At 53.7% G+C, this 15,937-nt stretch overlaps 1 protein-coding gene across 1 annotated transcript in view; it reads left to right on the top strand.

Annotated features, from left to right (window-relative positions):
• The window catches only part of VAC14 (Vac14, PIKFYVE complex component), a 57,662-nt gene that overhangs the window by 29,912 nt on the left and 11,813 nt on the right, over positions 1-15,937 (top strand). The window contains exon 14 of the mRNA XM_017824487.1: positions 6,880-7,012. Coding sequence (XP_017679976.1) covers positions 6,880-7,012 — 133 coding nt within the window. The remainder of the gene's footprint in view (positions 1-6,879; positions 7,013-15,937) is intronic.

The raw sequence follows: 15,937 nt of genomic DNA, 5'->3' as shown, positions 1-15,937 counted from the left end.
TAGGTATTAGAAAGAAATTCTTCATTGTGAGAGTGGTGAGGCCCTGACACGGGTTGCCCAGAGAAGCTGTGGATGCCCCATCCCTGGGAATGTCCAAGGCCAGGCTGGACAGAGGTCTGAGCACCCTGATCTAGTGGAAGGTGTCCATGCCCATGGCAGGGGAGTTAGAACTAGATGGTCTTTTAAGGTCCCTTCCAACTCAAACCATTCCGTGATGTCGAAGGTGCGATCCCTCCAGCCTGTTGCACAGCTCTGCCCTGCGCAGGAGAAGAGAGCTCAGTCCAAAGGGATGCCAACACCAGCTGCTGCCTTGCACGGGGTAGCTCTTGCACACGACTCTTCCTTCCCTTCTCCACAGCTTTGTGAGGAGAAGCAGTTATGGCCCTTTGTTTCCTCTCCAGCTCGGTCCGGTCTCTCCCGCCTGGCTTCCTGCCGGAGCTGGCGGGGACAGTGCCGGACCCTCTGAGCACCTCACACTGTAGGATGTTTACCAGGAGCCTGGCTCGGTGTGTGGATGCACTAACATGCCTGATGAGGTAATTAATTGGTTTCCACAAACAGTCCATGGAGATCCCAAGAGTCAGTGGATTAGAAGTCCCTGAGAAATGTAGTCTGTTGAGTTCAGACTTGCTGTGTCCCCACTGGAGAGCACGCAGCACTCCAGAGGCTGGACAGGAGTTGAGGTGTTCTCTGATAGGGGTTTCCTTTCAACATATCTCTGGGGCACTTTATTCTCCATGAGCCAAACCACTCCCTTTTTGTTGTAATATCCCTTCATTTGTGTAATCATGGATCTGCAGAGGTGGCAGTGTAGGACAGGGTCCCACCTCCAGGCAGTGTGGAAAGTGTTAGGGCAGCCTCTGAAAATACCAAGTGAGTGTGTAGGGAGCAGGGGGTCCGTGAAAGATAGGAAAGAGAAGGTTGGCCCTTGTCAGATGGCTCAGATTTGCTAAACTGGTGTTTCTGATGTTAGGGGAGGATAAAAGTGAAACCCCTCCTTACTCATCCTCCCCACAAAAGGCAAGCTGACATCACACCACCAACCACTTGCTCATGAAGGAGCCAGCTTCCAACAGTTCTCGAAGCATCAGGAGTGTGACAGCAGGGAGCAGAGGAGCCAGGTGGGCAGAGGAGAGACCTGGTGTTCCTGAGTGCTCCAAGCTCAGTGGTCTGGTTCCTGATGGTTGGTGGCTCTGGCATCTCCCTACTGGCATGAAGCTATTCAGGAGGGTTGATTGTCAAAAATGCTCTTCTGCCTCTTGGGGAGGAGGGGAATTCAAAGGAAAGGATGATTTGTTTCTTTTCCTGGATGCACTGGGATGCCTTGGAAAACCCTGGGAGAGACCATCCAGATGTAGCCTTAAGTTGGCTGGCATGCCTCCAGGTATCCACCCCTCCTGAGATGGTCACAGCACATGGCTAGCCAGAAAGCCTGGGGATTGCGGAATAAAAGCTGGGATTAGTGATCTGTAGGTGCAGATAAAGAAGGCAACAGTGTAGGAAAGATCATTCCCAGCCAAGCCCTCCTGTGCAGTTACGTTGCTGGGCTGCCTCAGTTTCCCAAAAATGTGAGGAATTTGGAGGATGGGGTGTGGAATGAGGTGAAAACAAACTAGCCCATTGCTGCCTGTTCCTGCTTACAGGTTATCCTCCATATGCCTCACCTGTCCCTGCAGGAGCCTCAGCCTGCTCTCAGCTCACCACTAAGCTTAACCCTTCCTGGTTTGCAGCTCTGCTGGGCACTTTGTTCTCCTGTACATTGGCTGAGCTACACACCTGCTGCATTTTTGCTTATCGATTTACCTTAGCAAAGAAAAACGAGGCAGTTGTGGAGCACTAACCTTCCTGGGAAAGTCATCAGGCCTGCTGCCTTCCTCCAAGGTGGCCACAAGCACAGACCCTGGTTCAAGTGTAGGAGGATCCAGGAGGCAGAAGAGGCCTCATTTGGCATCAAAATGTGTGCCCTGAGCCATTTGGGAAACCCTCTTCTGGTGAGGTGCCGAAGCATCGGGAATTGCAAACCTGTGGCTCTTCAGCCAGGTCAGAAGGGGAGAAGCATACATGTGTGACCAGGCAAAAGCAGGTGGGCACAGCCTGTGGCCGTGCAATCCACAGTTTTGCTGGGTTCGTTTCCTCAGCAGCATCCTGTGCTCTGGAGAGGGGAGAGCGGAGATTTTCCAGAGCCCAGCTGAGCTGCCGACACGTTCACATCTGTTTCCAGCTACGCCCTGCGCCGGCTTTTTGGGAGGAGGAGGAGGGGAGGATTTGCCTTTTTTACGGCTCTATTTTTATCCCGCTCCGCGAGAGGCTTCGCCGCTCCGTGTTTGCGAAAGCTGAAATTCAAAACATCCTGGGGAAGGGCTGCCGGGGGGGAGACGCTGCGCAGATTCCCACGTCGCTGCCCGGGGGTTTCGCCGAGCACCATCTGGCAGTGCCACCTCCCACGCCGCTGGCACTCGAGCGGGCTGGAGGCTCACGGACCAGCTCCGGCTGCCACCGGGTTTATCCCTGTTGCTCCCAGAGGAGCCAAGGGAGATCGTTCTCCGGGCTGAGCTGGAAACATGATGCCTCGGGGGAAGCGCCGGGGCGGGAAGGATGCTTGGCCTCGCCAACTCTTAGCTTACCCTCCCTATATCCGAGCTGAAATTGCTTCAATTAGAGATTGCGGTAAATCATTTTAGCTAAACCACCACAAATACCCTTGTGGATGCTCTTTAACCAGCTTACCCAGCTTTAGCTCGCTTCAGAAAGGAATCAATTCTGCTCCAATCTTATTTCAATTTGGTTTCAGTGGAGTTAAGCAAGTCCACACCGGTTTTAATTAAGACTGGTTTGAAACCAATTATAGTAAATTAATAGAAGTTGTGTTTTGTGCCAGGCTGAAGTTCTGCACTTCGTGGCCGAGATAGGAAAATCCAAGTTCGTGTCAGAGTCTGCCAGTCTCACCCGGAGCAGTCTGGGGACACTTTGGGCACTGCAGGTCTCGACACAGCTCAGCCCATCAAGCAGCCAGACGGCCTGAATGTTCCAGGCTGATGTACAATATATATTTATAAGGGCCTTAATATAGATCCCTAATTGCCTGTCTGGGTTGATTTATAGCGTGGCCACGCAAGCGATGGGAACGGTGTGAACCGCTGGTGAGTGCTCGGAAATGCACGGGAGGGTTTGACGGGCGTTTGCTCCGCTCACCCCGTGGCTGGGGGAACGCATTCTGGTGCTGGCTTAGGTGATCCAAGCAGCCCACTCGTGTCCCTGGCTCTATCCTAGGCTGTGAAGGGAATCCAGGGAAAGCCTGGCATTCTGGGCTGTAGGAGGGTGCTGTAGTCATGGATAGGACAAAGAGTACTGGGATTAAATTGACAGGATTTATTTAGCTTAGATATTAGGAAGAAATTCTTTGTTGTGAGGGTGGTGAGGCCCTGGCACAGGTTGCCCAGAGGAGCTGTGGCTGCCCCATCCCTGGAAGTGTTCAAGGCCAGGTTGGATGGGGCTCTGAGCAACCTGGTCTAGCAGAAGGTGTCCCTGCCTGTGACAGGGGGTTTGGAACTAGATGGGCATTAGGGTCCCTTCTGTGATTCGATGATAAGGGCCCAGGCTGGTGTGGACTCATTGTGGCCTCATCTTGTTTCACTGCTCTGATGTTCCTCTGAGCCCAAAATTCCCATTTGTTCCTATTCTTGTGGATGTCCGGGCTGAGTTTCCTCATTCCTCTGAGCAGGGATCTTTCTTCTTCCAGCTCCCTCCTCCATGCCAGATAAAAAAAAAAAAAAAGGCAGCAGAGCTGTGATGTGCCACCAGCCCCGGCTACGTTAGCAGCCGATCTGGCAGGTTACGGATCTGCAAAGTCTTGCTTCGGGGAAAGGGGGAGAGGTGCAAGCTTCAATTAATTATGCCACAGTTTTCTTAACACTTCTTTCTGCTTGTTTCTCGTGTTTCATAGAAGCACTTGACAGGCTGCTCCTACGGTTCTGTCGAGCCGGGAGCGCCGCGGTGCTGAGCTGTAACCCGCGGGGCGGCGAGCTGAGCTCAGGGCTACGCCAGGAAGGGTCACACCACGGCAAACAAGGTGCCAGCCGCTTCCTAGACATCCTGTGAACAGAGCTAACGGGAAGTTTGGAGGACTGGGAGGCTTTGGAAGAGAGAACTGCTTTGCCTGCTTGGAAGAAGTATTGCCTGTTTAAACTCCAGCTGAGATCTGGTTGAGTCTTTTGCAGCCCGGGAGCTTCCCACACGCTGGTTTCTCTGGCACGGTGTGCCGTGGTGGAAGCCTTCCTTAGGGACATGCAGGCAGAGCTGCTGGGCGCCAGGTGGGTAAGGGATGGAGAAATGATCCCTCTGGAGTTTTGTCTCGATGCTCCCAGAGGCAAAGGATGGTGAAGAAGCTCCCTGTGGTAGGCAGACTGTCACATTACGCTCTCCTCTCCTAAGAAAAACGGGGTAGACTTGTTCTCATGGTCTCTGTATCCCAGTCCCTCCTTGCTCCCAAGATCCCTGACCCACTGCCCAGCTTACTCTAGGCTGGGCAGAAAGGCTGGAAGTTCGGGAGCCAGTTGGTGGAAGAAAACAGCAGGACTGAAAGTCCTGCAGACTGGAGCTGGGATCTGATCTCCAAGGAGATTCTGACTTTTGGATGCTCAGCTGACCCAACCTCCAGGTGGAGATGCAGGAGATGCTGTAAATACCACCTCAGATCATGGATCTGAGGGTGCTTCTGGGTGGTCAGTCTTGAACCACATTCCCAGCCACACGGCTCCTGGGCTTTGCCTTGTGCACAGCAGAAGTGCTGGACCTTTCAGGGAGGAGAAGAATTGCTGCCTTCTCCTGTTTTTCCTTTGGGATGTGTTTTCAGGTATGTAATGTTTGGGCTGGAAGGCATGTGAGGCAGCAGTGAGGTACAAAACTGGCTTTGCCATGTGGAGGGAGCACTGAACAAGAGCTGCTCCCAGTGCTTCTGCCAAAAGGGACTTGCCCTGGTAGCAGTGCCATCCATGGTGCTGTGGGGCTCAGAGAGACTATTTTTGGGGTCTTGAGAAGAAAGAAACTGCAAGATAAGACCTTCCCCCGGACAAGCTACAGCACTGGGGCATTGCTAGCTGGTGGGAATGAAAGTGTGATGTCCTGCCTGCTGCTGGCTCTTGTGTTGCAGCACAGCCGGGTTTGGATGTCTTCGGCATTGCTAAGAAAACAGGCAAAACCACCACTTTTTAAGCTGTGAAAGCCAGTTTATATCTGCTCTTCACCTCCCTTCCCAGCAGAAAGCAAGCCAGGCTCTGCTGGGAGGTTTGAGGCTGGGCTGTGGGCTGGTGCAGTGGGAAGGCAGAGCCATCCCATGTCACCTCCAGACCATGTTCCTTCTCTCTTTTGAGCAGTGCTGAGCAGCTGGAGCGAGGACATGTGGGGCAGGACACGTGGGGCACGGCTGTATTTTCTCACCGGGTTCTCCCTGCCTTTGAACAAACACACCTTTGTTTTGGAGCCCATTGGCTCAGCTGGATCCTTTCTTTTTTTTTTTCCCCCCCAGATCATCTTCCCCACAGCTGAGGGGAAACGTGATGCAATGGCAAACACTTGTGCTCGGGGAGGTGCCTGCCTCAAAGCCGGGTTTGGGGTTTCAGATAACTAAGGGGTGGGTGAACACACAGCTCCAGTGTGGAGAGGACACCAGATTTTGGTGAGGATGACTTTGTATTTCATTTTCCTTTTTCTTTGGCTCTGTGTGTTCTCTTAGATGCTAAATCCAAACCTGGGGAGGCTGCCCTGCCTGTATCTCTGCGTATCTTTGGGAGAGGCAGGGTGGAAAACAGCCCAGTGGCTTTTCCATCAGCTTTCCTGGGCTTTGGCAGCTTAATTGCATCTTTAATTGGCTGCTCCATGCTCTGCTGAGTGTCCATAGAAGCAGACAACATCCATAAATCAAACTGTTCAGGCTTCCATCGGTTATCTGATGAAAGTACTGGGGAGGGGAATAACCATGGGGTGCTCATGTGTGCTGACTTCCCCCCCTACTGCAGTTAGACATGGTCTTTCCAAGGGAGGAATTCAGAGAGAGAGGTCCCCTTGTTGCAAAGTCGCCTTTGAAACGCTCTCTCCAAACATTTGCTTTGAGCGCCGTCCTGCTAAATAAACCACCTCCCCTGGGGTTTCACTGTGGGAAAAGCAATCTTTACCTGCCAGCTCCCTGCTCTTGTGGGTTGGAAGGGATATCTCCCTGAGCTGGGAGCTGCCCCTTTGTCTGCCCACCCTGCAAACAGACCAGTACAGTCCTTAAGCCTGGAGCTCTGCTGTGGTTCGAGCAGTACTTTATGCCAGCCCTGGGGCACGTTGTATGTGACACTGTTGCACCAAGTGGCTCCTGCTCAGGGAAAATCACGTCACTGAGTGTAAAGTGGTGGCCGTGCTGTGACCCAGGGCTGAATGTGCGTGTCTGCCACGCTGGGTTTGGGGCATCTGTGGCCTGTGGGGTTGGATTACAGGCACTTCAGCTCACCAGCAGTCTGGTTGTTTTGGGATGAGTGTACATGCCATATCCGAGGAGATGGGGTTGCCTCAATGTAGAGTCTCAGGTACCCCTTTTCCTACCAGCTACTAAAGCTGAACATCTCTGGGATGAACTCCCAAAAAGCCCACTTCACCCCTAGGTGCTTCTTCCAGGACTGGTATTGCCCTGGGATGCTTTCCCCTGGGCTGGAGAGAGCTGCAGCAGGGCTGGCTGTGCTTGGACCTGCCAGATACAGTTATACAAGGCTTGGAAATATTTTTATGCCCCAGCCCTCCTCTGCTGAGTGCTGTGACCATGTTTTGGGTGTCTGCTCTCTGATCCAGGCTTTGGCAGGAGGGCTCTGACTGTTCTAATTTGTTCTCCCCTTGCCTCCCCAGGTATGAAGGGCTTGGAGTGCTCACCCTCCACCCCCACCATGAACTCCTACTTCTACAAGTTCATGATCAACCTGCTCAAGCGCTTCAGCAGCGAACGGAAACTCCTGGAGACCAGAGGAGCCTTCATCATCAGGTCAGAGCACTCCACCAGCCTCACCAAAGCCCCTGAGCACCCCTGGGATAGGTGGGACGGGGATGACAGGGTCAAGCAGCCCAAGCACCAGTGGCTCCCTTGGAGCCAGAACCGTTTCCTCAAGCCTGCCTTGCTCTCCAGCAAACGGTTTTGGAGCAAACGGGATTTGCCTTTCACATGTCAAGGCACCATATTTCTCTCTCCCATCCCCAGAGGCAAAGTGGCTCCTTATTAAACAGTGTTGTCAGAGCCTGTTTCATTAAGAAACAGCTAGACCAGCCAGAGCATAAAGACAGGTTTGCACTCAGAGTGCCAAGCCGAGTGAATCCCTGCACCTGGCTCGGTGAGGTGCCCGTCCAAGGCCATGTGTTTCGATGCATGGAGATGTGGAGGCTGGAGAGCCAAGAGTTGTGGAGGCCCAAGGGTTGTGGAGGCTGGAGAGCCAAATGCCGTGAAGGCTGGAATGCCAAGCAGCTGGCAGGGAGTTGTGTTTAGTGCAATGACATCTGAGGCAAGGGGTACCAGTTCCTCAGCTTGCTGGGAAATAACAGGGTTAACGGTGGAGGCAAGGTGGAGAAATCAGTAAGGAGGTTGGTGGAAGGAGCTGGCAGGAGCCTAGGTTTTCCTCCCTTGCTTTCATGGATGCGGCATCAAAATGAGCAGGGGGAGAGCATGAGATACAAGCCATGCTCTTGTGGGAGAAGAGAACTGCCTCTCCAAAGGCAGAGGGGTGTGTCAGGTACTGATAAGGGGGTCTCATCACTCAGTGGAAATGGGAAAACACAGCACGCAGAGCTCCCAAAATCTGCAAAGCTGAGCTGGATGTCAAGTTGTACTTGCTTGGGCAGCAGTTTGTGCCCAAGTCTTTGGGCAGCCTGAGAGCACGCCAAGAAGTTACTGAATACATCCCAGAAGCAATATCTCACTTGCAGTGTCCCCTCTCCCCTCCCTGGTCAGCACAGTCCCTGGGATGAGCCACCCTTGGCAGGGAAGTGGCCCCATGCCATGTTAGGGTAGCAGGGTGACTACAGCAACAGTGAGCCTGGGCAGGGTCCCATTTGAAAGCTCTCCTGTACCACAGCCACCCTAAATATTCCCCCCAGTTGTGGCAGGGTGAGCCCTGGCTGGCAGGCCCAGCTTTCCCAGCAGCCAGCCAGCAGTGCGGTGGGACTGGCTCGCGGCAGCTCAGCAAGCCGAGGCTTCTTACGGTGACTCATGCCCCAAAAAATCTGGTAAAGCCAAAAAAAAAAAAAAAAACTAAAAAAATAGATGACTCTGTCCTTTGTCGTGTTGTGGCTCACACGGGATAGATGCAGGTCTGGAGCCAAAGTGGTGGTTCTGGGAAGGGTGAGCCGTGCCCTCAGGTACCACCGATTAACTCTGAGACCTGCTGATGGCAGTTGAAGGACTGATGTAAACATCAGCATCTCTGCTGCCTCCAGAAAAAGCAAGATGAGAATAGAGGAGGAAGACTTTTACAGGACTACTCTCTGGCAAAGATCGATCTCTTGCCGGAGAGACTCGGGGAACGTGGGAGCCTCGTGGAGCTATTTTTAGGCGCTTTTCAAATTGAAGCCGTATGTGTGTTCCCACGTTACATCCCTCCCCTGTCCACAAGCCAGCTCAGCTGTTTTGCACAGTGGGGTGGAAAGCCAGCCTCATGTTTGACTTGAGAGATGCTGCTGATGTTTCATCCTGGGCTGGAGGGCACAGGGATGCTTGAGAAACCAGGATAGTGTTTGCTGAAGCACGGTCCTTTCCCACCTCTGGCACAAGCTCTTCGCTCCCTTCGTACCATTGTCTTCCCCTCCCCTTGGGGACCACTGCTGCCTCTTTCTGCTGACAGCAGACCTGGGAACAGTGAAGCAGAGAAGGAAAAAGACCTGTTAAGTTTAGGCAGTGCTTTCCAGCTGAAGGATTAGTGCTCACAGGAAAGAGAAACTGGGGACAGGGGGTTTATTCAAGCAGAGCGCAGCAGTTCTGCCCATCGTGTTTCCAGTGGGAAAGTTTGAAGGTCCGTGAGGTCAGGTGGGGGCTCTGTGGTTAAAGGTAGTTTATTTCTAATCCAACTCAAGTTTGTTTGTGCCTGGTTGCTGACTCTGAAAGGACTTTAGTCTCTGCTGGTATGTCCTCGGGGTCTTGGAGACAGAGGTTGTGGTACATTGCATGCTTGAGGATTGGAGTGGGGTTTGAGAGGTGATCCAAGAGATGGATTAGTCTGCTGCCTTCCCCAGTGGGATCTAGTGCAACATAACTACATCAAACCATGTGATGTAGGTGTGATGCCTCATCCATGCCACAGGGTTTAGGATCAGGATCCCCTCAGCCCAAGGGCATCTCACAGGAGAGCCTACCATCGTGGTGGAGCCCATAGGCTGGGCTGAGCCCCAGCAGGAGGAGGATGAAGGGGAAACATCCAGGAGAAGGCTCTTCAAAGCCATTTAGATGCCTTGTGAATGCAAGGGACCCTCTTTGTGAAGGGATGTGCTAAGGGGACTCCAGTGGTAGGAATCCCCCAAGTCTCAGGCTCTCCTGCCCCTCTCCCCTTGAGGGAAGAGGGAAACCTGCTCTCATGATCTCTTCCAAATGATTTTTTTTTGGGGCTTGGCATCAGTTTTCTGCATCACAGCTGACAGGGTTCCTTTGGGGGTCTGTCTCTCTCACTGTCACTTGTGACTTTTTTTAGGCTGGAAGCCAGTAAAATTATTCTGCCTTCAAAACTCAGAATTCTGAGTGCTGCCTTCTCTTCTGGAGCCAGCCATGTTTGCACTGAAAGGTTGCTCCCAAAGTGTTGTCAGAGGCAGGAGCATCAGTGTTACCTCCTACCTTGATAAGCAGATCTGGGACCTTCCACCCTCCTCTCTAATTGCCCTGGCTGGCACGTGGCCGTCCTGGATTCAACAGAGCCCCAAAGCAAGAAGCAAACACTCCCATTCAGCTGCTGGCCTCCCAACGATGGCTTGGGGCAGCAGAAAAATGCAGAGGAGCTTCCAAGGCATCACATGGCTCCTTGGAGCAGCACAGCCATCCTCTGGGCAGGAACCCTGTGGAGGGGAAAGCTGCTTGGCCGGTCAGAAGGCAGGCAGTGGAGCAGCACTGAGCTTTTCAGCTCACACCGAGATTTACAGGCTGGATTTAATGCCTGTTTGTGGGTACTGGCGCTATGGGACGGGGGATTAAGTGAGAGGTTAAGCCCTACCCCATGGACATCAGTGTTGCTGCTCAGAGGATAGGGCTGACTGGCCTTGGAAGGTGCTGTGTCTCTCCTCTTGTTACTCCCCGTGGCTGTTTGTGCAGTCCCCATGCTGTCCCCAGGGTCAGTCTGAGCTCCAGGAGCTGGTTCAGCTCACTAAGCCGAGCCTAGCACCAAAGCAGCCGGCTGTTTGCTGCTCTTTGAGATTGAGCAGCGAAGGGATTCATGGCTGATATACTTTGCCACAGCAAATGAACCCTCCAGGGTATGGGATGTGCTTGAGTGGCTGGAGACATCCCCATGCATGTCGTGTGTGGATGCTTTGAAGTGCAGGGCTTAACTTTTAAGCCCAGTGAGGCCATTTTCTCGAAGAGCAGTGGCACCCTGGGGCACAAGAGGATGCCTGAGTCAGCACTTTGCTCCCCAGGCAGGGGCCTGTGCGCAGGGGTTGTCTCAGCTTGTTTTATAGAGCTGTTAAACAAACCTCCACACTGCCTGGCACCTTCTCACAGGGTGTTTTCTGAGGTTAAACTGCTTGGAAGGGACCCTGGCGTGACTTTGCAGCCACCTCCTGTGCAATGTTTGTGGGGGTTGTCCGTTCAAGTGGGGATCATCCTTGGCTTTTGAGGGGATACTTGAACCCTGGTGGGGGTGGCCAGGAGGGCTGACTGGTTCTCCATCCACTCTGGAAGACATAGGCTGGAGCAGATAAGGTTGTTCAGCCAATTTATGGCATTAGCTGGAGAGCTGGAAAATCCCAAGTCTCGTGATGGGGCCGCGGGTTTATGGTTCCAGCAGACGGGAAAAGTTCACCTGGCTGGAAATTCTGCCTGTTCCTTGAGGTCTCAAAGTCCTCCTGGGATGAGGCCAGTGGAGAGCTGGATAGCAAAGAGGACAGAGCTGAGGACAAACGCTGGCAGGTCACGCTGGGTGCACGAAGGGCTGTATGGTGATACCCTTCGTGCTGCGGTGGCTGGTCCCCTCTCTTTGGGCATGACAGGGCTTTGCTGCCTCTGAGAGTCTGGGGCTGACTGTGTGACACCTGTTTTTCTCCACAGAAAGTAGGGGAAAAGAAGCAAAGTGAGTTTGAACCTGCTAACCAGGACAAGGAATCAGAGAGGGGGGGAGCAGAGGGCCAGCGTGTCCTGTGGAGCACAGACATTCATCCGATGCTCTTGGCAGGCCAGCAGTGAGGTGCATGTTAAATCACTTTTTACTCGGTCTGCCTGGCATTCCCAGGGCTGTGCTCTCCATCTGGGAGAGTGGGAAGGGAAGGGGAAGCCTGCCAGCATCCCAGTGAGGAGGGCTGTGTGGAGGGAGTGGGATGGGGGTTTAGCCACAGATTTGGATAGTAAGGGAGGTATTGGGGATCCTGTACAGAGCCAGTGGGTGTCTGCTTTGGTGATGAGGAGATACTGCAGTCCCAGGATGCCACCATACTGCAGTGAGCCAGTGTCCACCCACGCCACCCTGGTTCCTACCCCATCCCTAACCTCATCCTTTCCTCCTGCTGTGCTGTCCCTACTGCCCAGCCTCTCACTGGGGGAGGCTCAGGAGCTGGTGCTGACCAAAACCCTCCTCTTCTCCCAGGCCTGGATGGTCTTGAGCTCCTCTGGACGCACATTTTGCTAGGCCAAACATCCCAGCACCTCCTGATGAGCTGGAAGTGCCCAGTACTGGGATGCACGATCCTCTCCTGCTCCTCCTTCCTTTGGGTGTGCTGATGCTGCTGTGCCCCCTCCAGTTCCCACTGCCAAACCCATGCCCTGAAAATCCCTCTACAAGTGAATCCGGGCTGGAGGGGGGACACGTGTCACCTCTTCCTCTCTCCCACCCTCTGTGCCACTGCATTGCAGAACAAAACCTGCGTTTGTTTTTGCGGGAACCGTTTGGCTTGTGCTCAGCGAAGTGCAGGAAAAAAAAAGAAGGGGGGAAAAAAAACGGAGCCTCTTTGATAAACTGTGATATGAACTCGGGTAAAATCCAAACAGCTGTGAGTGCTACAAGGGAAGCTTCTGTGTCAGGAGGCAGCGAGCCTGCGAAAATCCACTGCTCTGCCTGCCAGGATGCTCGCTGGCCGCCTGCCCTTCGGCTCTAATGAACTGTGCGCTCGCCATCCCCCTCCTCGTGCCTCGCCGACGGGAGGAACCGGAGAAAGCCTTTTAGTTGGGTTATTTTTTGTCCGTTTGCAAAGCAGAAAGAGGGGCTCCCTCCTGCCCAAGGCCCCAGCCAGGCACAGGGTGGTGGAGCAGGGTGGTTGAGCATCCCCGGTTCTGCAGAGGTCAGTGGGCTTCTCCTTGCTTATCTCCAGCCCTTCCTTCTGCACCCCCCTTTGACTCTCCCTGCTCCCCAAAATCTCCTCTCCCCAGCTTGCCATGCCTGGAGTTCTGGAGCAGTGCTGTAGTGGTGTGGTGGCAACCAGGCTCTGCTTTCCTGCATCTCCCTCTGCCCCAGCCATGCACAGTGAATGGAGCAGAGAGAACGCACAGAGGAGCCTCCGGGCTCCTCTCAGGCTCTAATGGGAATTTGGGGTGGAAGCCAGCAACCCCACTGTACCTCCAAAACCCCCCAGCTCTCCAGTTACCTCTTACAGCATGCAGTGGGCTCCACAAGCCCACAGGAACATGTGGCTATTGAGGTTTTAGTTCACCAAGGCTCTGGGGCATCGTTCTGGGCTCTCCAATACCCTCCCAGCCCCACGGAGCAGGAGCCGCAGGGAAAACCCAGTTTTCCCGAGGCTAGAGGTTGGATCTAGGGTTGCAACACACCAGCAGTCACCAGCAGCGTGACCTTCACAGTGGAGGAGCCTGGTTGCTCTGCCTAAGGATTATCCCTGCTGGGAGAGCAGGAGCTGGGCCAGCCCTGGCTAGCTCCCTCCTAGGGCAAGACCCCCAGGGAAAGACAGGAGATGCCTCCACTGGGCTGGGCCAGGGGGACTGGGGTGCACAGGCCCTGGAAATGAGTTCACTGTCCCAACCCACCAAAGCTGCACCGAGACCAGACGTACTCAGAGCTGCCTGGAAGGATTTGATGGGTTTTCCTGTAGAAAAATGGGAACCACATGTGAGCGGCAGCGCCAGAGTGGGCTGGGACTAATTTGGGTCAGTGAGAGGGTGGAGGGGAGGAAGGGGAAGTGTGCGTAGGGGAAGAAAATCCTCCCAAAATGGCCAAGTTCCTTCAAAGGGCAGGTCCCCAGGCAGCGATATTTGCTCCCTCCCAGCACTTTCCCCAGGATCTCAGCAGGAATGCTGTGGAAAAGCGGGCTGTGGAAGGGGGAGCTGGGAGAAGGTGGGCTGGGCAGTGGGGAGAGAAGCCCACAGCTCCCCTGCTTGCTGGCCATTGCGTCATACAGAGCAGCATTTCAGCACAAGCAGCTTCCAAGGTGTCTCCCAAATTTTCCTTGCCTGGCTGATGGGGTGAGGACCCTCATCATGGGGAAGCAGAGGTCAGTGCAGACAAGGGGCTTGTTTTGGCTGCTGAATTAACCTGTCTGGTCCCATCAGCTGAGGCTTGAGTGTTCTGATGGTGTTTCCCTTTCTAACTCTGCAACTGTGACAGCTCAATTTATTCATCTTTGTGGAGGGAAGAGCCAGGAAATCAGGCTGAATAACAGCATTGCCCCCCACCTGTCTTCTGGGGCATCTTGCTCAGCATTGTCTCCAAGGCACAGGGCACTCAGTTAAAAACCAGGAAAGCTCACCTCAGCCAGTAGGTCTGGCTGGGCATGCTGCTCCTAGGGTGGGATATCCTGGGACAAGATACATCTGGATGGGACATTTATAACTCCCCACTGAAAGCATAGAGCTGTGCAAAGGCCACCTTGGTTGGAGCTCCTTCCATTCAGTGCTTCCCTTCAGTGCATGAGCTGCTCTCTGTGCTCTGCTGCACCTGGAGCTGGTCATCTTGTAGCACTGGGGTTCTTGGGGGCCTGGCAGGGCAGGGAGCATCTATCTGCTCTCCTCTCGTGCATCTATGGGCCTTGGAGGGTTTGAGGGAGCAGGGCTCCTCAGGCTGCACCCCTCCTTGGGATCCCTCCAGGGATCCTGGCTTGGAAGGCAGGGCAGGCATCGTGATCCAGCTGTGATCTGAAAGGCAGTGAGAGGCAGCGGGTGTGGAGGCAAGCCCGGCACTAGAGCTGAAATAACATCTGGAACATCTAAACCATGGCACAAGTGGGGTATTTTTTCAGCTGACACTCGAGCAGGGAGTGCAGCAGGGCTCACTGAATTACTCACAGGCACCTCCTTCCTGAGCTCTAGGATGTGCTCGAGTTGTTGGTAGAAGAGACGAGGCAGCTTCACCTCCCACCCCAGGGCATGCTCACCCCTGAGCCGTGGGACACTGCCACCTCCTTCCAGTCCCTTTTTCCTTTCCCTCTGGAAAGCTTCACACTCGAACACACACTGTGTTCCTGCCATACTCTATCCCTCTGCTTTCAGAGGTCTAGAGATGCCCAGCAGGACCATCTTCCCCCAGATTTGCCTTCCCTATAGGGGAATCCAAAGGCTCATCCACCTCTAGGACAGCAGCCTGCTCCTTGGCTATACTTCTAGGAACAGAAGCACTTTTATTTCTTCATCTTAAAGCAAAGTGATGTGGAAGGGTAAGTGCAGGGACTACGCCTCCCTTCTCTCTACAAGCTGTGCACGCCCTGAACAGGATCAGCCTCTCCCAGCTCCTGTTGCCACAGCTCTGCACCCGCTCCTTTAACCTATTTTATTTGCAGTGAAGAGAAATTATAGGGGGAGAAATAAGGCGCTTGTCAGTTTTCTTGAAAATTAGGCCACAGCTGTCAGCCTGAAAGGGAAGGGACGTCTCGGAGGAAGGATCTGCTGCTGCTCCACGCGTCTCCCCCACTCCTCAGCCAGCCTCTACCCTTCCTCCTCTTCCACACGGAGGATGCCTGCCTGAAAACATAACTGCCCACTGTAAGTGCCCCTCTGGGGTCAGGCTCTGGAGGGCTCACTTGTCCATGAATCCTTCCTCTCAGCTGGAGTGGTGGGCTGGAGCCGGGCACGTGCTGTAATGCTGCTGCCCATCCTCCTGCCTGGGGCTTGAAGCCCCAAGAGCCCGGGGCAAGACTTGCTTTTTCTGTCCATTTTGCCATCGAGTCGTTGGCAAGTTTAAAAGCTGGAGAAGAAATGCTTCAAGGGGGGTTATTTTTTGCTTTCCTGGAGGGTTTGGAAGGGGTAGGTTTCCTGTTTTCCACATGAGCCTCCTGTAGATGCTCAGATGTTCCTACAGCGTTTTGTAAGCTCTGCAGGTCATCAGTGGCTCATCAGTGCAGCTCATCAAGGCCAGGTTGGATGGGGCTTGGAGCAGTCTGGTCTAGTGGAGGGTGTCCCTGCCCATGGCAAGGGATTTGGAATGAGATGGTCTTTAAGGTCCCTTCCAACAGAAACCATTCCAGAATTCTGTGGGCAGGATAGCTTTATCCATAAGTCACCATAAAGTTTTCTCAAGGAAACTCATGGGACACACCAGCGTGGGCAGCTGGAGGCTGATGCTGGTGGTCTGTCTAGTGGGCTTCACCTTGGAGGAGCTGTCACATTGATCTGTGTTGTGTCTGAGAGTTGGGCCATGCCTTGGGCTGAGAGGAGCATTAAGTTTTCAGATTTAGTTGTCTTCCAGCTTCTGGCCCTTCCCAAAGGATATTGGTGGTTGATCCTCTTCTGTGCTGAAGATGATCAGAAGAAGAAACTTCTTCTGAAGAAAGTCTTCCTTCTCCTTGC

The sequence above is a fragment of the Lepidothrix coronata genome, unplaced genomic scaffold, assembly GCF_001604755.1.
Source record: "Lepidothrix coronata isolate B3197 unplaced genomic scaffold, Lepidothrix_coronata-1.0 Scaffold110, whole genome shotgun sequence".
NCBI lineage: Eukaryota > Metazoa > Chordata > Aves > Passeriformes > Pipridae > Lepidothrix > Lepidothrix coronata.
The sequence above is the reverse complement of the archived record's forward strand: the minus strand, read 5'-3'. Positions and strand labels throughout refer to the sequence as shown.